The sequence below is a fragment of the Kogia breviceps genome, chromosome 19 (assembly GCF_026419965.1).
Source record: "Kogia breviceps isolate mKogBre1 chromosome 19, mKogBre1 haplotype 1, whole genome shotgun sequence".
Taxonomy (NCBI): domain Eukaryota; kingdom Metazoa; phylum Chordata; class Mammalia; order Artiodactyla; family Physeteridae; genus Kogia; species Kogia breviceps.
Window position 1 is genome coordinate 9416853 of NC_081328.1, and position 24716 is coordinate 9441568.

The 24716-nt window shown below is 45.5% G+C and overlaps 1 protein-coding gene across 3 annotated transcripts; it reads right to left on the minus strand.

The window, feature by feature from the left end:
- Nucleotides 1-5210: 5210 nt before the first annotated feature.
- SCIMP (SLP adaptor and CSK interacting membrane protein) lies at nt 5211-24716 on the minus strand. Of its 3 annotated transcripts, XM_059046835.2 has the most exons (6): nt 24547-24716; nt 15438-15558; nt 13394-13457; nt 10498-10571; nt 8584-8685; nt 5217-7402 (listed from the first exon to the last, which is right to left on the minus strand). In XM_059046835.2, exons 2-6 carry the CDS (start codon nt 15550-15552, stop codon nt 7260-7262), a joined length of 498 nt encoding a protein of 165 aa, XP_058902818.2. In that variant the 5' UTR covers nt 15553-15558; nt 24547-24716; the 3' UTR covers nt 5217-7259. The 3 variants fall into 3 exon arrangements, with proteins under 3 accessions (XP_066878388.1, XP_058902818.2, XP_066878389.1); XM_067022287.1 differs by having other exon boundaries at nt 5211-8685; XM_067022288.1 differs by having other exon boundaries at nt 5217-8685; nt 15459-15558; nt 24547-24699.

Below are 24716 nucleotides of genomic sequence, written 5' to 3' on the forward strand. Positions count from 1 at the left end.
ATAGAAACTGCGAGAGAGAATGAGAGGTTGTTGTTGTTTTAAGCCAGTTGTTTTAAGCCAGAATTTGGGGACGATTTGTTAAGCAGCAATAGATACCCAGAATGTGAAGCATCTGTCACTGTCATGTAATCTTCTTTGTATCAATTTTCTTTGCCATATTCTCATTCGTCAGTGGTGTTGCTTGTGATTCAAGTCATTTCCCCCATCACTTTTAAGTACTTTGTGCAATGCTGCTTCTTTTGTTGGAAGATTTGTAATTTTACTTTGTAATAAATTTTCATTGTACAGTATTTCAATTTTATTATGCAATGTTTACATCACCTGAGGGACAAGATGTTAACTAGATAGGTGGGAATAGACATGGTTATTAAGTCAGGAGGGATTTTTGCAAGGGGACTAATTGGAAGTTGGGTGAATATTTTCCTGTTTTGATGAATTTTCCCTACCCAGATTCTTAACTGTGGAGATTTAGATAGTATTTGAAAAATTAGGACTCCCTGGTAATCATCTTTAGGGCAGGGCTGTTTCGTTGGTGATGAAGGGTAAGGACCCCTGAATCCCTATATTGGAATGATTTTTTTTTTTTTTTTTGCGGTACGCGGGCCTCTCACTGCTGTGGCCTCTCCCGTTGCGGAGCACGGGCTCCAGACGCGCAGGCTCAGCGGCCATGGCTCACGGGCCCAGCTGCTCCACAGCATGTGGGATCTTCCCAGACCGGGGCACGAACCCGTGTCCCCTGCATTGGCAGGCGGACTCTCAACCACTGCGCCACCAGGGAAGGCCTGGAATGATTTTTGATTGCCTTTGAAATCTTCGTAATTCGCCATGACTTCTTTGACATAGTTACTAACATTCAAGAATCATAGGGATGGAAGACACTCTGAAGATTACAGACTTCTATCTCTTTTTTTGAGCATTATCAACCTTCCTTCCTCCCTTTTATCTTCTCTCCTTCCCTCCCCACCTTCCTTCCACAATATTTATTGAGATCCCTTATGTGCTAGCCATTGAGGATACAAAAGTGAACAAAAACGGGTATTGAAAAAAAGGCCATGGGACTTCCCTGGTGGCGCGGTGGTTAAGAATCTGCCTGCCAGTGCAGGGCACACGGGTATGAGCCCTGGTCCGGGAAGATCCCACATGCCGCGGAGCAACTAAGCCCGTGCGCCACAACTACTGAGTCTGCGCTCTAGAGCCCATGAGCCACAACTACTGAAGCCCGGACGTCTAGAGCCCGGCTGCGCAACAAGAGAAGCCACCGCAATGAGAAGCCCGCGCACAAGGAATAGTAGCCCTAGCTCACCTCAACTAGAGAAAGCCCCTGCACAGCAACGAAGACCCAACGCAGCCAAAAATAAATAAATAAATTTATTTAAAAAAGAAAAAAAGGCCATGGATGTTTGTGTTTTCTTTATCATGAGCAAACGTTTATTGGGCAGTTACTATGGACTGCTGTTTTTTTTCTGCCTGCAGTTTAAAAGAATCTCTCACTATGTAAATCAGAGACCAAGTAAAAGCAAGAAAAGATGAGAGAAAGGAAAATATCTTTAAGTGAAGACAATAAGTTTTAAATTTGTTTTAACCATTGATTTTGCTGTTTGGTCTGAGAAATGTTAACAAATTCATCTAAATTATCTTAAGAAATTCCTCCAATGTACATGCAAATTACAGGGGTAACAAAGAGTTCTACATTAATTGTCTCATTTCTAAAAAGATCTTTAGGTAAATAATTCAATTTTCTGTCTGAATTACAGAATACCTCCAAACAAAACCTGGGCAAAATATTCATTTATTTTTTTCTTAACAGCAAAGACCATTTTGCCCATAACGTGTGGACTTCTTAATGAACCAGTAGGTGGCAGTAGTTTGCAGCCCGTGGTTATTAACAGATTAAAACACCTTAAATACACTTTTATTTTTAGACAATAGAAAGCCTCCTAGTCTCCTACAAGAACCATATGGCTTTTGGCTATTCCTACCCTGTGAACTAAAGGTCTACATCGGTGAAAAATGTCCACGAAATACAGTACAGTTAAATTTTAAAGCAAGTCCAGTGGTTAGGACTTGGCGCTTTCACTGAGGAGGGCACAGATAATATTTGCACTTTCTCCCTCCATATCTCTGTCACTTCCTTCACTCCTTACACAAATACTTACTGAGCACCCACCATGTGGGTCACTGGAAATACGGGGGTGAGCAAAGCAGCAATAGTGCAGCCGCCATGGACCTTGTAGTCCCCTGCAGATGGACAGATATGTAAGCTCCACTTTCGTATTACAACAAACAATACTAGAAAGGACACTTTTATACATGTTCTTGAGTTTCTCTTGGGCAGTGATTCTCAAAGTGTGGTCTGAGCCATGAGAGCGAAACGATCTTTATAAATAACATTAAGATGTTATTTGCCCTTGCTTATGCTTTGCTCTCTCATGAATGTACCATGGAGCCTTCCAGAGGATACATGATGTTGATTTGCCACACACTGACTGAAGAATCAGATATGAGAATCTGGATATTTTTTATTAAGCCAGACATTAAAGAGATTCACAAAAAACGTAACAGAATACCACTCTTCTCACTAATTTTTTTTTGGTTTGGGAAAATGTAATTATTTTAATTAAATTTTATTTACATTAATATGAAAGAATTGTTATTGTAAATGAATTTACAAGTATCTTTAAGTCTTTCTCGCTTTTACTCTCCAATAAGGTAAATATCAATAGGTATCTTCTGCATAAATGGAATCTCTTTGGTGTCCTCAGTCATTCTTAAGAGTATGAGGGAGACCTGGTACCAGAAAGGTCAGAAGCCACCGTTCTGGGGTGTGTATTCTGAAGTAGGGTTGCTGGGTCATATAGGATGTCCACAATTTCAATTTTGCTAGATGTTGCCAAATTGCTCTCCAAAGTGGCTAAAGCTGACCTTTTAAAAAAATCCATATACAGTTGTTTTTGTTTTCAGGCAAATATGAAACTGTAAAGAATTATAGAATTGTTATTAAGCTAGGCTAATGATACAATAGAGATTTGATATATGAAATATTGAATATTTTTTCTAAACAACAGTGAGAAATTCAGGGTAATTTTATTTTTAGTGTACTTAGAGGAAGAAGTTTTTCTTGACTACTGAGAATAGTGTTGTAGAGTGACAACATTAAAAGTATTGAAAATTTATTTTTGTTTGGCACCTCATGGGAGGTAGATGTGTACAAATTATGCAAATAAACTTTTTTTTTTTTTACCATCAGGGGAATTTCATTTTTCTTAAATACTACCTTCTGCAGTTTTAGTTAAAACCTAAGCCATATTCCACTGACACTCAATTTGTAAAAAAATGCTGAGGAATCTAATATTAGAAAAGTAATAATTCAAAAGCTGTTAGTTCATGGGTCATTTTGTGAGAGTTTATTTTAAGCAATTCAGGGTGCTTTTTTGATTGTAGAATATTCAGATTGTACAAGCGTAGTTGATCTAATACTTTAACTGCCTTACATTTTGGCAATGAGATGTGTGTAAATATACAAACTGACTTTTACAGTTGAAGGACCAAGATGCAACAATATTAATTGGCTGTTTCTTACAATGGTTTTGCAGATAGTGATTTGTACCCTCCACTCTAGTAAAATGCAGCGTGACCACAGTCAACTGCTACCTGTCTATTTATGGTGGAAGGTTTTCAGCAACCAAGAGTTAACCTAGGTGGGATTTCATTCTGCCACACGGCGGCCATGACAGAGCATACAGAGAAGGTGGATGGGCTAGGTTAGAAACTGAAGCACAATTCAGGAGACATGTCTGAGCAGTAATAATACTGTTGATGCAATGCACATCACAAGAGCAAATGGAAATTGGTTTTTTGTCTGTTGTTAGGAGATTATCCAGCTACTAGTGGGGCTACCTGAGGGAACTGTGTCTTTAGCTGAGAAGAAAATCTGCTGTATCTATTTGTGTCAATAGCCAGACTCCCAGCAGGTAATGGTCTCTAGAGTTGTTGATCCAGGTGTGAATATGTTTGAAGGTGTAGTTCTATATGGCGTGTCTGTTCGAGGGGAAGATAAACTAAATCTGCTGGTTTTATTTTTTTTTTATTTTTTAATTTTTATTTTTTATTTTTTTTGTGGTACGCGGGCCTCTCACCATTGTGGCCTCTCTCGTTGCGGAGCACGGGCTCCGGACGCACAGGCTCAGCGGCCATGGCTCACGGGCCCAGCCTCTCCGCGGCATGTGGGATCCTCCCGGACCGGGGCACGAACCCGTGTCCCCTGCATCGGCAGGCGGATTCTCAACCACTGCGCCACCAGGGAAGCCCAATCTTCTGGTTTTAGACTTTTGGATTACTGACTTTATTTGAATGACTGCAAGCAGTAAAGAACTTAGAAATCATCTAATTCAGCTATTTTTCTGATAGAAGAAAATGAGACCTAGGGAGGGTTGCACATTCATGCATTCATTTGAAAGATATTTTTTTAACACTCACTCTGTTGAGGGCAAACACTGACCTGATTATGAATAAGTAGAGTGAATGTATAATTTATCATCCAAGCCAGGACACTTTTGAGAGTGAAATGGGATGGTATTAATAATTCTGGCAAGGCATTAAACAAAAGCCAAAACTCCTGGGCAGGGTCTTCCCTGGTAGTGCAGTGGTTAAGAATCCGCCTGCCAATGCAGGGGACACGGGTTCGAGCCCTGGTTCGGGAAGATCCCACATGCCGCGGAGCAAGTAAGCCCGTGCGCTGCAACTACCGAGCCTACACTCTAGAGCCTGCAAGCCACAACTACTGAAGCCCGTGTGCCTAGAGTCTGTGCTCCGAAGCAAGAGAAGCCACCACAATTAGAAGCCTGCGCACCGCAATGAAGAGTAGCTCCTGCTCGCCGCAACTAGAGAAAGCCCACACACAGCAATGAAGACCCAACGTGGCCAAAAATAAAAATAAATAAATAAATAAATGTATTAAAAAAAAACCAAAAAACGGGTTCGATCCCTAGTCAGGGAACTAGATCCCACATGCATGCCGCAACTACTAACATGCCACAACTAAGGAGCCGGCAAGCCACAAATAAGGAGCGCTGGAGCCGCAAGTAAGGAGCCCGTGTGATGCAACTAAGACCTGGTGCAACCAAATAAGTAACTAAATAAATATTTAAAAAGAAGGATCCTGTGAAATCCTGATATCTAATTATATCATCCAAACCGGAAACAACTTTGTTGGCAGAAAACATGGTTTTATTACAGGTGCCCTGTATACAATCTCAACCAAGTTACACACACCCAGAGAAAAATAATTTGTTTTTGTCAAACTGGTAGGTTTTCCATTAATGATAAACATTCAATAAATATTTATTAAGTGCCTACTATGTACCAGGGTTTGAGACGGACACTGGAAATATAGCAGTGAGCCAGATAGCTTCCACCCCAAAGAGCCCCCAGATTAGGAAGGAGGATGGAAAAGTAACTAGGCAATTATAATGCAGAGCTAGAAGTGTTTCTTTAGGGCCAAGTACAGGGGGAGCAGTGGGATCCCAGAGGAGTTCATTCATTCATTCATTCATTCATTCATTCAGTTGATCATCATTCAGCATATTTATTGAGCATCTACAATGTTCCTGGGCCCTGTGCTAGGAACAGAGAAACAGTGGGGAAAAGAGAGACACAGTCCCTGTCCTCATGTTGCTTTCAGTCTGGTGGAGAGAAAAGACAGGTAAACAGGTAGCTACAGCTAATGCTATGAGAGGGGAGCCTCCAAGAGGGCACTCAACTCAAATTCGGGGTGGTGAGGTGAGGATCTAAGCAGAGATGGGAAGGATCATAAGGTGGGGAAGAATGTTCCAGACCAAAGGGACAGTACTGTGCATAGTCACAGGGGCAAGAGAGGCCACGGACAAAGTCATTTTAAGCCGATGGAGCCAAAAGCTGGTGGAGTGCAGTTGCAAGGTGGTGGGAAAGGAGAGTGTTGGCAGGAAATAACCAGTGACCAGAGCCTGACAAATCTTGTAACCCAAGAGTTAAGGAGTTTGGGCTTTCTCTGATGATAATGGGTAAAGAAGAGATTTAAGCAGGGGAATGAAGTGGTCAGATGTTCACTTAAGAAAGTCACTGGCTGCCATGTAGAAAGGGGATTGGAGGGTGAGACGCCAGGGCCAGGAGACCAATTGGGAGGCTGTTGAAGTTCCGTTGGCAAATGCTGGCGATGACCTAGGAACATCCAAGGAGAACGTGGACTGATCAGAGAGCTGCTTGAGAGGCGTAATCAACAGAAAGTGGGCAACACTGGAGAGAAGGACTCCAGACATATGCTAGTTTCTGACTTCAGCAATGCAGAAGATAGCAGAGCACCAGAAGTTTGGAAGCGGGGATAGGTAATCAGTTCTTTTCAATGTATGCTGAGCGTGAGGGACCTATGGGAGAGGCATCTGGAGATGTCCTGGGGGCGACTTGGTCTGGAACTGAGGAGAGAGCGCAGCTGGAGTCTGCGATTGGAAGTCTTCATAATAGAGGCGGAACTGAGCCCCTGGGTGTCGCGAGGTCACTCATGAATGAGTGGAGCGAGATGAGGGTGGGGACCGGGCCAGGACCCTGAGAAAGACCGGCATTGAACGGAGGCTTCAGAAGGAGGCAGGCTCGCAAATAAGGCAGAGACAGGCCAGTCAGGCAGGAGGAGAACCAGGTGCTGGCGGTGGCCAGAAGCCAAGAAGGAATTAACACACATCTCGTATTTACTTTTAACTTGTGGCGTAGATGTGGATGGTTTACAGACAATTTATAAGGGGAAAGCATACATGTGAAAGCCTTCTATCCTTTAGCCTTCTTTTTTTTTTTTTTTCCTGTAATTTAAGAAACGAGTCCTCTCTTTGGGCCACAGAATACCAGAGTTCCCTAAGGCCATAGTTAGAGAACCACTGGCCTAAAAGGAGGTATTATAAGACGCTGGAAGTTTCCTTGGAGTCTAGAAAGAGAGAACAACCGGGGAGGAAGGACACGTTCCCTACTGCTCCTGCAGTGGTTGAGGGCGGAAGCTTAAATATGGCAGGAACATACTTTCCATCTCTTGAGGAGGAGCTCAGTCCAAGGGTCACCTTTTCACCATTCATGGGGCTCTCCCTGCAAGCCTGTTAGCTGGATTTCCCAGGGGTCGCTTAGAAGGCAGCATCTTGTGAGTTTGGTTAGAAAGTGTCAAGTCCTCGGGCTCTAGCAGATCAACCTGAAGGAACCGATGATGTTCAGGGGCCTCCAAAGCTGACGTGGGCCTCGGCAACCCCTTAGGACACTTGTTTAACAGGACAGCAGCCCAGCTCCCCGGGCATGTCATTAGCTGCAGCATATTGTATTGGAATTTCTGCCTCCCAGCCGTTCGGGGACAGGGATCTGGCAGGGAGGGGCTTGACGCTGTTTGCCTTGAAGTCTACACAAGGGAGGAAACAGTAATGAAAATATCGGAGGTGGGTATTTAGCCCCCTGAACTCTCATCTTGAATCTGCCACGTAAGCACCCCTTTCTTTCCTGTTCTCCATGATTTTTCCTGGGGAAACCTACTTTCCCTGTAGCTCCCCCGATATATGAAATGAACACCTCTATGGGTAACTTCTGTCCTGTGGTCCGCAAGGTGACTTCTGTTCTCTGTTGATTGTTATGGTGCAGTTGGCAAGCAGTGGAAAAACGCTGGCTGGGGACTTGGGTCTCTGTGGTCAGGTTGGCTGACATCATAGAGAGGCCCTGGGGTTTGGGATTGTGTAGGTGGGGAGGGTCCACAAGAACAAAAACACTCCCCCACCCTTGAAGGAGACACAAGGCATGATGTGTGGCCTGCGTACAAGAGCGCTTAGCTGTAACTACCACCCATCGCCGCTCGGTGTGGGAGATGGGGTGGGGGGGAGCGAGACACGTGCTTGACGAGGGCTGTGCTGGGGATAGGAGCCTGGGAGGCTCTGTACAATCAAACGCCAAGTTTTAAGATCACTGAGAACCACACAAACAGGGGAAGGGTGCTGGGAACTGAGCGTTTCCTCACGGGTGGGGACTGCGGAACCCAGCGGCCCCCCGCCTGGAACCTCGCGCAGCACAAGCTCAAGGCCTGACTCCTCAGAGCTGAGCATGGGCGTCTTAACTCTGGCTGCAATTATCTGATCACTGACGCTTCTTCATCTACGGTTCAGGAAGTGCTTATCTTACAGAGCTCCGTACCATTACCACTGGCTTTCGGACCTGGATACCTACTGAAGTTCGACCATTCTTGACTTTAAAATAAACTCTGTGTCGGGCTTCCCTGGTGGCGCAGTGGTTGGGAGTCCGCCTGTCGATGCAGGGGACGCGGGTTCGCGCCCCGGTCCGGGAAGATCCCACGTGCCGCGGAGCGGCCGGGCCCGTGAGCCACGGCCGCTGCGCCTGCGCGTCCGGAGCCTGTGCTCCGCAGCGGGAGAGGCCACGGCAGCGAGAGGCCCGCGTACCGGAAAAAAAAAAACAAAAAAAACCCCAAAAAAACAAGCTGTGTGAACGAACCCTCTTCTGCTTGTCAAAAAGAAGAAACGGTTGTTTCAAGATGATGGTTTTCCATATAATCAGGGTTATCAACGTCATCATAGTCACCTTCAGGCTCAACATAGCTTGGGGCGGCCATTGTCTCCTTATTTCTAACTTTATTTACTGATGAGCGTGCAGCTGGTGGCCGAATTGGGGTTTCCTGTGGGGCTAGAATACACAACAAGGTATTAAATGCAAAGCTATGGTGTGTTTCTATATTTTTGACCAAGTGGCCCCGCGTGATTTTCATGAGTTTCGGTGACCCTCCCACTTCTTGGTGGACCAGATCCCCATTTTACAGAGAACGCTAACGCCCACACATGACACAGTCTCAGGCTCACCCAAGTGAGTAAGTGGCAAATATTGGTCAGACGTCTTGACTCCAGTGTCTCTTTGCCTGACTGCACTGCAGTAGCAACCACGAAACAGAAGTTTAGACAAGAAGCTGACCAGAGCTAGTAGCCAAATGAGTAGCGTTGTGTTTATAGATACTAATTCTCATAAGGAAGTGATACAAACCGTATTTCCTTTTGGGCACATCCCTCACAGTGACTTACACTTCTTTCCAGAACTATCTATAACTGCTCAAGTCCACCATCCCTCTGCTAAGAAGGAGGTGGGCAGTGGTGTTTTCAAAAGGTGGAATTAGTGGAGGATGGGTACATAGCAGATGGACTAAAGTGGTAGGAAAAAGATAGTGAAACAGCTCAGCTCTACCTTTGGTGGGGCCTGGAACTGCCTCACCGCAATCTCATCTTTTCCTAAGAGAACCTGAAAAACAACCACCATTTCATTTCACACAGAGTTCTGCAGTTAGATCCAAGTTCACCTTCAGGGTCCAGCAGTCACTAGCTGTGTGGCCATGAGTAGGTCGCTTAACTTCTCTGTGCTTCAGTGTCCTCTTCTGTCAGAGGGACATAATAATGTACCTGCCTCATAGAGGTGTTGAGAGGATTAAATGAGATAGTACCTATAAAGTGCCTAGCATGGGACCTGACACACAGTGCCTGCTCAATAAATGTTAGCTAATATTATTAGTTATCCATTCAGTTAAAACATTTTCATCCATTATCTAGTAAGCTCCAGGCACTATTCTTAGTGGTGGGTAAACAGTGGTGAACAAGACAAGAAAGGCACCTATTTCCTAGAGTTTATATTATAATGGAGGAGATAGATAATGAACAAATGAAGGATAACTAAATAAGCCCATTTAGGATTATTGCCGTAAGCCTCATAAGGAAAATTAGCAGGATGTCTTTATATAGGATGGTCAGGAATGGCGTCTCTGAGGTGGTGACGTTTGAACTGACACCTGAAAGGTGCGGTAAAGCCAGCTCTGTATACAGCTTAAGGAAGAACACTCCAGTCAAAGGAACCAGGCAGAGTTTTTCTGATAGGACGTCTGAGAGGCCCAGTGTTCCTTTATACCCATGCTGCAAGCTGGAATTTGAATATGAATTCACACATTGAATATTGGAAGCATTGGTACTTATTCTGCCCCCTTAAAACTTAGTTCATCTCTTTAAAGCAGGTTGCTGCCATCTGCAAATTCCACTGTTATAGACTGAACGTGTGTGTCCGCACAAAATTCATACGGTGAAGCTCTAACCACCAGTGTGATTGTATTTAGAGATGGGGCCTCTAAGGAAGAAATTAAGGTTAAATAAGGTCATAAGGGTGTGGCCCTGATCCAGTAGTATTAGTGTCCTTATAAGAAGAGACACCAGAGCGCTCTTTCCCCTCTATGTGAGGACACAGGGAGAAGGCAGCCATCTGCAAGCCTGGAAGAGTCCTCACCAGAAACCAGATTGGCTGGCACCTTGATCTTGGACTTCTAGCCTCCAGAACTGTGAGAAAATTACTGTTGTTTAAGCCACATTGTCCGTGTTATTGTTTTATGGGCAGCCCAAGCTGACTAAACACCAAGATAAGTTTATTATTCTACCCTGAATGAGATAGTTATCAGCAAAATACACTCACAGGCAACTTCTGGAGAAAGCACACCCCTGGGTGGCAGAGGGGGTAATTGAACTGAGAATTGATTGGTAACATTCCTGGAAGAGAGGAAGAAGAGGAGTCAGTGTTTGGTTTTGATCACGCCTATTGATTTAAAAGAAAACGTCAAGGAAAGTGGATAGAGTTGAACATTCAAATCTTGGTCCCTGAAAACTGGAAGCATTTCCTTCCCTTTCTAGGTCTTGTATCCCATTTGTAACTGGCACTCTAAAGAAACCATTTCCTTTAGCTCAGGGACCAGCTGGATTTGAGGGAAGGGAGTTGAAGCTGTATAACTTAGAGCTCATCTTCCTGTGTTCATCTGAGCTGGATTAGAAGGGGGAGGTAAGCACCAGGTGTATTTGGATTTGAAAAGCAGATGTACTCCTAATGCTAAATGTACACACACCATGTGACAGCACTACTGGGTATATATCCTGCTGATCACCAAAAGAAACGTTATAGAATGTTCATAGCAGCATTATTCATAACAGCCCCAAACTGGACGCTACCCAAATGCCCATCAGCTGTAGAATGGATGAATTGATCATGGTTCACTCCCACAGTGGAATACTCTATGGCAATAAGAATGAACAATCTACGACTACACACAATGAACCTCACAAAAAAAGGCTGAGCAGAAGAAGCTAAATACCAATAACACATACTGTCTAATTCCATGTATATGAAGCATAAAAAACAAGGAAAAATGAGCCTATACTATTTCAGGTAGTGGTTATCCTTGGGGTTTAATGGCTGAAAGGGAATATATGGGGCTGAGGAGCTGGTAATTTTGTTTCTTGATCTGGGTGTCACCTACCGACTCTGTTCAGTTTGTGGAAATTCATTGAGTTGTACCCTTACCATGTGTACTTTTCTGTTTATATTATACTTCAATAAGAAGTTTTAATAAAAAGATAGACTCCAAGAAAGATTCCTTACCCAGACCCCCCATCCCCTCTGTGTAATCTGATTTCCAAACTGGTACTAGATTCTTCTGAGCTGAGTTTTGGCCTCCTGTATGTGCTTAAGTCCCCCGGAACGCAGAAGCGTTGTCCCCTGGAACGCAGAAGCGTTGCTGGGGTGAGTGGAGAAGGGGACATGTGGCTAGAGTGCCATCAGTGACCTCACTTCACCCCTCCGTGGCTCTTCCCGGGAGAGGAGGGACATTTACCTGACTTGGGGAAAAAATCTAGCTTCTCCCACTTTCTCCTCCAGAGCCGGCCTGACTGCCTAAAGCATATATTCTGCTTGAGTCTTCGCCATTCAGAGAAAGGGCCCTGCCCTGTAGGGGAGACCTGAGGCTGTCCAGGGCTGCCTATGTACCATGCAGGAAAGTTTGCCTGGTTTTGAATTAGGAAGCAAACTTGGCCATGGAGAAGAGCCACATTCTGCGATGCCAGTTTTATCCTCAATAAAGGCAATACTTTGGTTACCTAACTGCAGGATACATTTGTCTGACTCCTCAAGGCGATCAGAATTGGTGGGGAAGAGATCTATTACTTGCTGAATCCCTTGAGCCCCAACGAAAGTCACTTTAGAATGACTGATATATATATATATATATATATATATATATATATTTTTTTTTTTTTTTTTTTTTTTTTTTTTTTACGCACAGGCCCAGCAGCCACGGCCCACGGGCCCAGCCGCTCCGCGGCACGTGGTACCCTCCCGGACCGGGGCACGAACCCTCATCCCCTGCATCGGCAGGCGGACTCTCAACCACTGCACCACCAGGGAAGCCCTGACTTTATATTTTTGTTTTTAAATTTATTTGTATTTTTAAGAAACATTATTTATTTATTTATTTATTTATTTTTTACTTAAAAATTTTTTTGGCCATACCCTGTGGCTTACAGGATCTTAGTTCCCTGACCAGAGATGGAATCCAGGCCCTCGGCAGTGAAAGCGCAGAATCCCAACCAGTGGGCTGCCATGGAATTCCCTGTGCATACGTTTTAAAGAAAGGACTGGCCCTCGACCAGCTTCTGGGAGATAATCTCTAAACCCTTGGAATATCCTGCCTGATAAGAGTGTCTTTGTATTAAGGGGCCTTGGGCTAGCCAGATATTTTATGCTAACAATGTGACTGATGGTGAATGCCTGCTGTGTTTGCCAGGGGCCCTGGGTCTTTCTGTATCAGTTTGGCCTCAGGAGACTGAATTAGCTAAAGTAGATCATGCAGGCACTCCTTGCCTTTGTGACTTGCCCTGATAAAAACCCTAGAAACCAAGGCTTGGGTGAGCTTCTCTGGTTGGCAATGCCTCACACAGGCTGTCACACATCAGCGTTGGGAGAATTAAGTGCGGTCTGTGTGATTCTCCTGGAAGAGGGCAACTGCCCTGGACTCCACCTTGTGTGCCTTTTCCTTTGCTGAGTTTAATCAGTATCCTTTCGCTGTGATAACCTATAACCTTTTCTGGGCCCTGTGAGTCCTTCTAGCAAATAATCCAGTTTAAAGGTGGTCTTGGGGACCCCCGACAGCGACAGCAATCACAAAGCCTCAAAGATATCAGAAAATACAAAAGTAACGCGAATGGCATATTTTTATTCAGCACAACAGCTTTTAGAAGACTCTACCTGTAATCCAGCTAAAGAAGAAGGGTAAACCTAACCCTGCGTGGTGGGCCCAGAACACAGTGGCCAACCTGTGACCTCTATCAAACTTGATGAGACTTGGGAGGACTTGGAGAGCAGAGAGAGCCAGGTGGTGCCCTGCACCCCAAAAGCCCTGAGGTCTCTCCCCTTACAGTGGGGAGAGTTGGCAGACACAATATTTCCCTGGAATTTAAGGCACACATTCTTAGCACGGGCACAAGAATGGAAGTGAACAGGTGGTTCTTGAAATCAAAAAGCAGAAGTGTTCCCCCCCACTTACTCATACATCATTTCTTCATCTCTCTGCTTTTGTTTCAAGGGCTTGGCAGTTTCCCATTTCTTGCCTAAGGAAACAAATAAGCATATTCATTTAGGAAAAATTATCAAAAGTTGAGATTTTTAGAGTTTAGAAGAGATCAGAGACCCGGCAGGTTCAGGACATGTGGGAGAAGAATCATCCAGAGGAAATAGACTTAGGGACACAGAGCTCATAAGTGATAGAGCCAGAATTTTTTTTTATAGATGTAGTTACATTTTGTTTTATTTTATTTTGTTTTGGCTGTGCTGGGTCTTCGTTGCTGCGCGCAGGCTTTCTCTAGTTGCGACAAGAGGGGGCTACTCTTCGTTGCAGTGCGCGGGCTTCTCATCGCAGTGGCTTCTCTTTTTGTGGAGCACAGGCTCTAGGCGCGCAGCCTTCAGTAGTTGCAGCACGCGGGCTCAGTAGTTGTGGCTCGCGGGCTTAGTTGCTCCGCGGCATGTGGGATCTTCCCGGAGCAGGGATCAAACCCGTGTCCCCTGCATTGGCAGGTGGATTCTTAACCACTGCACCACCAGGGAAGCCCTAGAGCCAGAATTTTACCCAGGCCGTCTGACCACGGAGCCTAGGCACTCTCCAATGTGGGCTGTGCCTGGCTCCTCATTGCCTAGTACTATATCTACCTAGCACATAGCTGGCATTCAGAAATGCTGGTCGTGTGAATAGCCACAAGTATGGTTGGGAGGAAACGAGGTAAAGAATGGGAAAAGCAGTTTGTAAACTGTGCTATGCTGGACATGTAAGTTATTATTAATTATAAGCTGCTTGTTAATAGGAGTGGGTCAAGTTAAAAGAGAATAGGTAAAGATTTTGTTCAGGATCATATTTTTGTCCATATCTAAAAATGAAATGTTTTAAAAATGTGTAGAGAACAATAGGGGCTAGAATACACTTTTTGTATTAAAAAAGACTAATTACCATCAAGGGGTGGAGGGGAAAGGACATTGAACAGGCAGCCCAGTGAACCTGCGTTCTGGTTCCAACTCTGCTACCAATTCCTAGGAGACCTCAACCAAGGATCTGCCTGTCTCTGAACCTTAATTTTCTTATCTCTAAAAAGAGATTGAGAAGAATGACAAAATTTTCACTTCTTGAACAGCCCTGACCTTTCAGCACTGGTTCAGCAGGATTCTGAGGCTGGTCCAGATGCAATGGGAGGACAGTGCCTTGACCATGGAGGTATGCCTGCCCAGGTTGCCCCAGGGCAAGATGGCTGTACCTCTCAGTGTATTTACCATCCCCAGGTGTACTCCAGGCCTAGGTCATTATGTAAAGGGATAGGATCTCAAGAAAACACACCATTGAATCAAGGGTTTCATGTTTCTGGAGATGAATGGTAAAGTAGAAACCCACTTGTAGATCTCTAAAGTTACATTTATCCTCCAAGAAGCTGCTTATTTATGTCCGAGAATGCTAAGAACCTCTATCCGAGGCAGATGTAATACCAGAAAATTCAGAGTATGGTCTTAGAGTAGGCAATCATAGTGGTCAAACATGTTGATCATGGAATGAATCCATCTTTCAGGCCTCAAGACATTTTTTTACACCACTTTGTTGGGGAGTGCTTGCCATACAAAAAGCTGTACGTATTTCATGTATGCAACATGTATACAACTTAACGTGTTTGGAATCAAGACAGTTTTTGACATTCCATGGACTTGTACTCTCTTTCAAGTCCCAGAGGTAGGGTGCTGTGACTGGTAGCCACACTGAAGAGAGATAGCCTTAGTGCACAGAAACAGATTCTGCTTTCACCCAAACCGTTGGAGCTGGAAGAGTTCTTGGAGATTAGGTAACCTCCCTCCCTTCGCTATGCAGAGGGGAAACTGAGGCCCAGAGACACAAATTAGTGGCAGGGCTAGGACTCAGACCCAGAATGCATGATGCTAAATCCAGAGTTCAGCCTATACAGGCCCAGACTAATCTTTTGCCCTAAAGAAGCCCTAATACTCTGATAACCACCTCTCCCCTCCCCTACCTCCACCTGCTCAGACGAGATGGTCATTACCTGGTCTAAACAGACACCTACAGACACAGAACAGGAGGATGCTCAGGCCCACGGAGACAAAGATGATGGCCGCAGCCAAGATAATCCAGAAATTGCCCCTCCAATCCATTGCCATGGGATCCTGAGAAAAATGGAGAGAGAGGAACGAGGCATGAGTGAAAGGCTTCCCGGGGCGTTGGGGGCAGTTATCTACCATGCTGTGCAGCTGCATCTGCTTAGGGACCAGGCAGGCACTGGTTCACAGTCAAACCCTGCTGATTAGCAGCTGGGAGACCTCAGGCAAGTGACTTAACCTCTCCAAGCCTCAGTGTCCTCATCTGCAATATGGGAGTGATATTGTCTACTACCTCACAGGGAATTTATGAAGATTAGAGGTAAGACATGTACTTATTAGTTACTCTAGAAACTGTAGACATATTCACTGTTCTTTCTTATACTGTTAAACATGCAACAGGAAGGGAAAATGCCATTGAAAGCAATAACTCTCTGCAGTTGTTTTTATATCGAAGGGGCAACATAGACTCAATTCATAAAGGGGGAGATAGAATTTTGAGAGCTTTTCTGCTTTTTGAGGTGGGGGTTAGAAAAATACCTTGATGGGTCTCTTTGAGTGAGGCACGGTCAGAGGGAGAAGGTAACGATGCAAAGCAAACTGAATTAGTAACAGGAACTTGGGGGCTAAAGCCTGGCTGACTAGAGAGGAGGAGAGTCTGGGAAGAGGGTCACAGCAGAGGGAGAGGTCACGAAGAGAGTAGGTCTTAAATGTTCTCCCCACAAGAAAGAAAGAGTAGTTGTGTGACGTGATGGAGGTGTTAGCTAACACTATGGGGGTTATCATTATACAGTATGTAAGTGTATAAAATCAACAGGTAGTATACCTCTAAGTTATGCAATGTTATGTGTCAATTACATCTCAATAAAGCTAGGGGAAAAAAAAAAAAAGAAGAGAGCAGAAAGTTGGGGCATCAGTAGAAAGTCCCCTTGGTGGAAAATGACCAATGCGTTAGTAGGAAAGTTACATCTAATATTCAGTCTTCAATTGTTGCCTGTAAAGTGCTGTGCTGTGATTGTCTTTTCCCATCAAATCTTCAAAAACGTTGCACAACAGAAGCTTGTATGAACAGAAGCTGGGGAGAAATGACATGTGTGCAGTGGTTTTTCAAGCCAGGGGTGACACACGGGCGAGTAGAACAGCAGCTGCCAGGCTCCAAGTGATGGTGGGGAGGAGGCTGCAGGATGGACTCGTAGGAGTAACCTCCAGGAATTCAGGGAGATCTTGGGGAGGGGCTGGGCTCCCCTCATCTGTGGAATGGACACTTTGCTAGTTCATTTGGATGTTAAAATAAAAATGATTCTTGGGGCTTCCCTGGTGGTGCAGTGGTTAAGAATCCGCCTGCCAATGCAGGGGATATGGGTTCGAGCCCTGGCCCGGGAGGATCCCACATGCTGCGGAGCAACTAAGCCCGTGCGCCACAACTACTGAGCCCGCGAGCCACAACTACTGAAGCCCGCGCGCCTAGAGCCCAGAGAAGCCACCGCAATGAGAAGCCCGCGCACCACAACAAAGAGCAGCCCCCACTCGCCGCAATTAGAGAAAGTCTGCGCATAGCAACGAAGACCCAACACAGACAAAAACAAACAAACAAACAAACAAAATTCTTGAGGCCTGGGAGATATCCAGACATGTCCTGATTAAATGAGAATCACCTTCCTGTGTCACCATTTAGCCAATGGAAACTCACCCATGCATGTTCATGTACTGCCATTTGTGATTCATGCTTTTGAGCTATTATTAATGACATCAGTGGGGACCCAGGCAGGGGGCCAAGGAACAGGGGCCAAATTAGGCTGCTGCTAAAGCCATTATTACTACAAAGACCTATTGCCTTGGCTTACTATTTAAACATGTGTTTGTACTCCTGTCATAGTGTCTTCATTTATTAAGTTGTTATATAACGATTTGGATTTTTAGTTGCAGACATCATTTCTTTTGTGAAGGTTTGGCTTGATCAATATAATGTTCTTTGGCTAGTCGGAAAGTTATATGTGGCAAACCAATCACGTGTAACTAGTACTCTTCTGTTAAACGTGATTCTGCAGCTTACTTTTTTGTTCAACATTATGTTTTTGTCATTTCTTGATGTTGGTAGATGTGCTAGGGATTCACTCTTAAGGGAGTGAAGTGTCATCTACCGGGGATATCACCCCCACAAAGCACGCACTCAGCAGATGTTTTCTTGTAGATCACCTTCTCAGGGTGCACAAAAGAAAGCAAGAGAGGAAGAAGACCAAAGGCAAAAAGGAAGACTGGAGAATGGAAACTTGGCTCTCAGCAGGGGCCTGTGAAATTTGGTTGTGCAGAGCCCAGTGTGGTCAGAGGGCACTGGACTTAAGAAGATGCCACACATCAGAAGGCAGCCTCGGGGCTTCCCTGGTGGCGCAGTGGTTGAGAGTCCGCCTGCCGATGCAGGGGACGCGGGTTCGTGCCCCGGTCCGGGAAGATCCCACGTGCCGCGGAGCGGCTGGGCCCGTGAGCCATGGCCGCTGAGCCTGCGCGTCCGGAGCCTGTGCTCCTCAACGGGAGAGGCCACGACAGTGAGAGGCCCGTGTACCGCAAAAAAAAAAAAAAAAAAAAAAAAAAAAAAAGAAGGCAGCCTCTTTGTTCTACAAACCTAAATTGGAATCTCACCTTCTTTAGCTCTAGGGAACCAGTTAGATAAATAGATACATAGATACATGAAATGATGGATGGATGGATGGGTGGATAGATAGACAGATTGATAGAAATTTCTCCCCTCCATTTTCTCATTATCTTATTTATTTATTTTTATTGAACTATAGTTGATTTACAATACTGTGTTAGTTTCAGGTATACAGCAAAGTGATTCAGTTTTATATATATACATATATATATATATAAAATATTCTTTTTCAGATTCTTTTCCATTATAGGCTATTACAAGATGTTGAATATAGTTCCCTGTGCTATACAGTAAATCCTGATTGTTTATCTACTTTATATATAGTAGTATGTATCTGTTAATCCCATACTTCTAATTTATCCCTCTCCTCCTTCCCCTTTGGTAGCCATAAGTTTGTTTTCTATGTCTGTGAGTTTGTTTCTGATTTGTAAATAAGTTCCTTTGTATTATTTTTTTAGAGTCCACATATAAGTGATATATATTATTTGTCTTTCTCTGTATGACTTCCTTCACTTAGTATGATAATCTCTAGGTCCATTCATGTTGCTGCAAATGGTGATATTTCATTCCTTTTTATGGCTGAGTAATATTCCATTGTGTATATATACCACATCTTCTTTATCCATTCATCTGTTGATGGACACTCATTCTCTTTTCTCTTATTTAAATGTCTCCTGGTTCTTTGTCTAATTTTCCCCTCATATTTTCTATCTCTTGATCTTTTTCTTTGACTCTTGAAGGATTTCTCCAACAAGAAACATAAACATACTCTTTAGAGCTATAGAAACCAGACATAGAATTAAAAGCTGTGCATCTGAAGCGTATGACTAGATGGGAGGAGGGAAGTGGGAGACCAGGCAGCTGTGACTTTTCACTATAAACCCTCTGAATTCCTTGATTTTTTAACTTTTGCATTTACTTTGATAACATTGAAAAAAGGGACAGTTAACCATATAGCGTAGCTTCGCATTGTTCAGATTTCAAGTTCAAAGAAATGTTATTCTCATCAGATTCTTGGGGAGGAAAGAGAAAGTAGGATGATGTCAAAAAGTGAAACCATGGGTCACTTTTCAGTACTATTCAGAATGGTAAGCATTCTGCAGTTTTTTCTTACAAATCGAATGGATTTGAATTGCCATCAGGTGTTTCGCATGTGTTCCGTGCGCCAAGCATTCTGCAAGAGCTTTCTCATTGCTCACCTCATTTCATCCTCACCACCATAGCCTTTTCTAGACAGGGGCCTGAGACAGAAGTGAAATGACCTGCCCCAGGTAGGAGGGAGGGCGGAACGCTTTCTCTCTGTGTCACAGGGCCTTCCTCTGTTGATGTTAGTCATGATTCCTCCAAATCATCAAGGGAAGGCCAAATGGGGGTCAAGATACCTTACTTTGAAAGGAGCACAGTTGTGATAGTGATATGGTGGTGTGAGGGCACAAGGGATTTCCTAGAATGAATGATCAGGGCCCACAGCTGAGAATGAAAGTCCCAAGTTCCCCATAATCTAAGATCAGAGAAATAGCACTCTTCCCCATGGACTGCTGACAGAGGCCTTTTCAACAGAACCAAGAAGAGCTTGTCTTCTTGGAAGAATGCAGCTGAGAGAGGGGGCCCACGAGAACCACATCCCGTTCCCAGTTAGATGTTCTCTGGACTACGAGGCTAGTTTAATAGCCAGGGTGTCCCCAGAGAGGGGACAGGAGCTCTGGGGAGAGATGGCAGGGAGTACAGCCAGTGGGGAGTGTGTCACGGCTGCATGGTCAAGTTCAGGTCCTGGAAAGGTATGGAAGCTGAATCCCACCTGTGTGGCCAGGCCTGGAGTAGATAAGGTTGTGGGGCACAGACCTCCTGAGAGCTACTGAAGCATGGGGCAAAGAGGTGTTTGCATGAGAGGATGCTGGCAGCCAGCCCAAAGATGCAGCTGAGTCTCTCAAGGGACCACAAGGGACCTCTCAAGGGCCAGGGGTTGAGTCTCCACCCAACACCACAAACTTGATCAGCAGCAATGGCCCAGTGAGGGGAGACTTCCTGGGGAAAACTGTCTCTCCCTGTCTTTCCTCCTCAATCTCCTACCAGGGAAGTAAATGCAGGGAAGCTAAGGAGCTGAGACAGCCCTCACTCCTCTCTCTACTCCCCTCCTTGGGCAAAGCAGGGATCTTTGAGTCAAAGATAAGAGGGAAGTTTTCATTTTTATTTATTTGGCTGCACCGGGTCTTAGCTGTGGCACGTGGGCGCTTAGCTGCAGCATGTGGGATCTAGTTCCCTGACCAGGGATCGAACCTGGGCCCCCTGCATTGGGAGTGTGGAGTCTTAACCTCTGGACAATCGGGAAGTCCCAAGATGGAAGTTTTTAAGTGAGCATGACTAAATTTTTAAAATGGAAGTGAATCTGCTTAGTAATCAAAAGTAACTTAAAAGTTTTGGAATTGGACTGAAATGTCACTGGGGGAGGCGGGAGCCCAGGCAGCAGCGATCATTAGAAACAAAGTGTATTTGTTTGCTATGGCTGCTCCAACAAATTACCACAGATGCAGTGGCTTCAAACAACACAAAAGTATTATCTCATAGCTCTGGAAGACAGAAGGCCAGCATGTTGCCACTGGGCTAAAATCAAACTATGGGCAAGGTTGGGTCCCTTTTGGAGGCTCCACTAGAGAAGCCATTCCCTTGCTTTTTTCAGTTTCTGGAGGCCGCTTGTGTTCCTTGGCTCACGGCCCCTTCCTCCATATTCAAAGCCGGCAATATTGCATCTCTCTGACAGTTCTTCCCTGGCCACATGTGACCTCCTCTTGCCTCCCTCTCCCACTTACAAGAACTCTTGTGATTACATTAGGCTCACCTGGATAATCCAGGATCATCACCCCATCTCCAGGTCAGCTGATTAGCAGCCACAATTGCACCTACAACCTTAGTTCGCCTTTGCCATGTAATCTGACGTATTCACAGGTTGCAGGAATTGGGATGTGGACATCTTGGGGTGAGTGGGGCGCCACACGCACCACTTCATCCTCATACGGCAATAAGATTCTAGTTAAAGTTGTTCCATGGGTTTATACATTTTAAAATTTCTTTTTTTTTGGCCTTCTATTGATGTCTCCAGAAGGAAAAAAGGTCAGTGATAATTCTGCCATCTTTGACCAGAAGTCCACCACAGTGCCCAATGTTGCTGACCCAGTGAAGAAGCAGTGGAGACCTGCCACAAGGCTGGGGACAGACAGGGGTCTCTTAGGAAAAGAAACATTGATCAGCCTGGTGTCAGCCTGGCAGAGTAAAAAGAGCACAAACTTTGACATCGGACAGAGCTGAGCTGCAATCTTAGATTCGTCAGTCTAGACTTAGACTAGTCTAGTTAACTAGACTAGTTAAAGCTAGTCTTAGACTAGCTGCGTTGCCTTTAGCAAATTGCTTAACCTCTCTGAATTCTCTTTCTATCTGTAAAATGGGGGTAATAAGAACACCCCCAATACCAGGTTATAATAAGGATTAAAATGATAACATGTATATCACTGGTTCTTAACATTGGCCTCCCATTAGAATCATCTGGAGAACTTTACTAAAACAAACAAACAAAACCCCAGCGGCCAGGCCACAGGTTGGGAACTTCCGATATTCCTCAAGCTCTTGCCCTGGGGTCTGACACACCAAGGCCCTTGATAGCTAATAACTAAAAGCAGGTCCCATAGTTCTCTTACTCTTCCTTCTTCCATTTATGGTGTCCACCAGGTGCACCCCCTGTTGACAAGACTGAGGTCAGGCCCTGCAGCTCCCTGACCTCCTCCCGGCAGCCAGGACACCTCACCTGTACTGTGGACCCAGCTCCTCACCCTCCCATGGCCTGAGACCTGCTGACCTATGGTTCAGGGCTGGACCAGCTCTGGCCACGCCACCCTCCCCCTCCAAAAGTCTGAGGTCATATGAAAGTTCTCAAGGCCGAACTTGGACTCAGAGATAAGTCAGGCCCCTGTGAGCCAGAGTGGGGGCCCATGGTACAGTATAGACCAGAAGAGGGTAGGATCCAGTGTGGCCCCAGAGCGGGGGCAAGAGCTTGAGGAATATCGGAAGTTCCCAACCTGCGACCTGGCCGCTGGGGTTTTGTTTGTTTTAGTAAAGTTCTCCAGATGATTCTAATGGGAGGCCAATGTTAAGAACCAGTGACATACATGTTATCATTTTAATCCTTATTATAGCCTGGTGTTGGGGGGTGTTCTTATCACCCCCATTTTACCATGACAGAACTGAAAGCAGAACCCTCAGTCAAGTAATTCCAATATTGGCAAGATCTCAGCTTTTAGCTATGACTCGTTCCAAATCATAAGAACCTCAATATGAAAATGCATTTTAGAAAAGTAACGTACATTATGTGCTACTTTACCATGAGTTCAACCACTCTATAAGGCAGGTCATAATTATAATCCCATTTTACAGATAAGAGAATAGAAACATAGAAGAGCTCAATTAACTTGCCTAAGGTCGCAGATCTAGTAAGTGGAAAAATCAGAAGCCGAACCCAGGGCCCTAAATTGTGACCACCAAGCCAGAGCTTTGGGAAATGTATTAGAATGCAGATACCAGAGTCCTATGTCCCTACTCTACTCCCAGTTCTGATTTGTAGGTCTGTTGTGGGACTCGGGAATCAGCATTGTTAACAAGCACTCCAATTGGTTCTCAGACCTCGGGGAGGAACACTGCATCCAGCCAGCCTGCAGAGCCCCCAGCTGGGGCAGGTGAGGAAGCTGGAGGCTTGTTCCCTGCAACATTCATAGGCAGTAGCAACAGCAGTCGAGTAGAATGAAAGCACTGAAAAAGACTCCTGGGGCTTCCCTGGTGGTGCAGTGGTTAGGAATCCGCCTGCCAATGCAGGGGACGCGGGTTCCATCCCTGGTCTGGGAAGATCCCACGTGCCACGGAGCAACTAAGCCCGTGCGCCACAACTACTGAGCCTGAGCTCTACAGTCCGCGAGCCACAACTATTGAGCCCCCCTGTGCCACAACTACTGAAGCCCACGCGCCTAGAGCCCGTGCTCCACAGCAAGAGAAGCCACCGCAATGAGAAGCCCGCGCACCGCAACAAAGAGTAGCCCCCACTCGCTGCAACCAGAGAAGAGCCCGCAGGTAGCAATGAAGACCCAACGCAGCCAAAAATAAAATAAATTAATTTTTTTAAAAAAGACTCCTTGAACCCAAAGACCTCTCCTGTTTGCTTGTCACAGTGATGATGGAATTCCATCAAGTCAGTCTCTTCAGAGCAAAGTTCCACGCTCCCTCCTCTCCCCACTTCCCATTTGCCTGGGTGTGCCAGACACTGAGGAAGAGGAACTGATTTTTACTAGGGTGTGAATGACTTCAATGGAGCCTCAGGATTCCTTCCCCAGGGCGCTGGCAGCAGCAGGGGCATCCTAGAATCCTATCCAGGGTCCTTAGAGGATAGTCATAACCAAATATGACATAAGAATGAAGTTCCTGCAAGACTAACGAGACCCAGGAAGACCCTATTGTCTGGCCGTAGTGTAGTCCTCCCTGCTGGTCGGGCTTCACAGATGCTCCCCGCTCCAGAGCTCAGTGTCCTGCACTCCCCACCCCCCTTTCTCCTCAATCATCCTGTCCTCAGGACAGACTCTGCATCTCATTCACTCCTCTGATAACAGCTTAAAGGGAGCTCTGGTCAGCCTGATGAAAGCCCAGAAGGCAAGGGAAGCCTGAATTTCAAGAAGGGAGGAAAGTGTGCTTGTTTTGTTTAAAATGCAGAGAGTCAGCGTGTTTATATACTGTGAAGGTGTCAGGAAAGAGGACAAAATGAAATAACAGGGATAGAAGAGAGAGCAGGAGCTACCTTCAGGGACCCAGATGGAAGATGGAAGAATCCACTTTTAAAAGGGAACAAGGGTGGAGAGGGCTGTGCTGCTGAGGGGAACCAGACTGGGGTGGGGGCAGGAAGCTGAGAGCTCATACCCGAAAGCTCCCATTCTCTCGGAATTAGGAAGAGTCCACAGGCGGGGTGCCGGGTTGGGGGAGGAGCGGACATCCCTGCCTCCCTGCACTATGTTATGATCAATATGCTAAATGCATTTTCCCTCCATCTGAGCCTGCCTACTCTTACTGTAAGAGCCGTCTATTGGCTTATTTGATGTCCATTGTCTGTCTCCCACACTGGCCTGTGAGCCCCAGGAGAGCGAGGGCCTGGCTGCTCCCTTTCCCACTCTTTCTAGTGCCTAGAACATCACCTGGAGCGCAGTAGGCCCAGCATATACGCATCTGAGGATATACGAACGAATGACCGATGCCCCGGCCTTTTCCCCTCTTTCCTCCGCCGCCGTGGGCGGACTTCCCCTCTAATGATGCAGAGCAGGAGGCGGTTTGGATGCAGGGTCTGAAAATCAAGTACTGGTCATTCTAATTCTAAAGCACCTCACCTGGACACGCAACCTTGCGCAGGCTCCCTGCTCTCCTCCTGCCTTTGGCCGTGGGCGTCAAGCAGCTGGCTGGGAAGCAGAGGCCAGGCAGACGTTGCAGGGTGGGTGGCGTGGCAGCTTCTTTCTTGTCTCTGCTCAGTCCTCCAGTAGCCTAAGGCACATGATTGTGG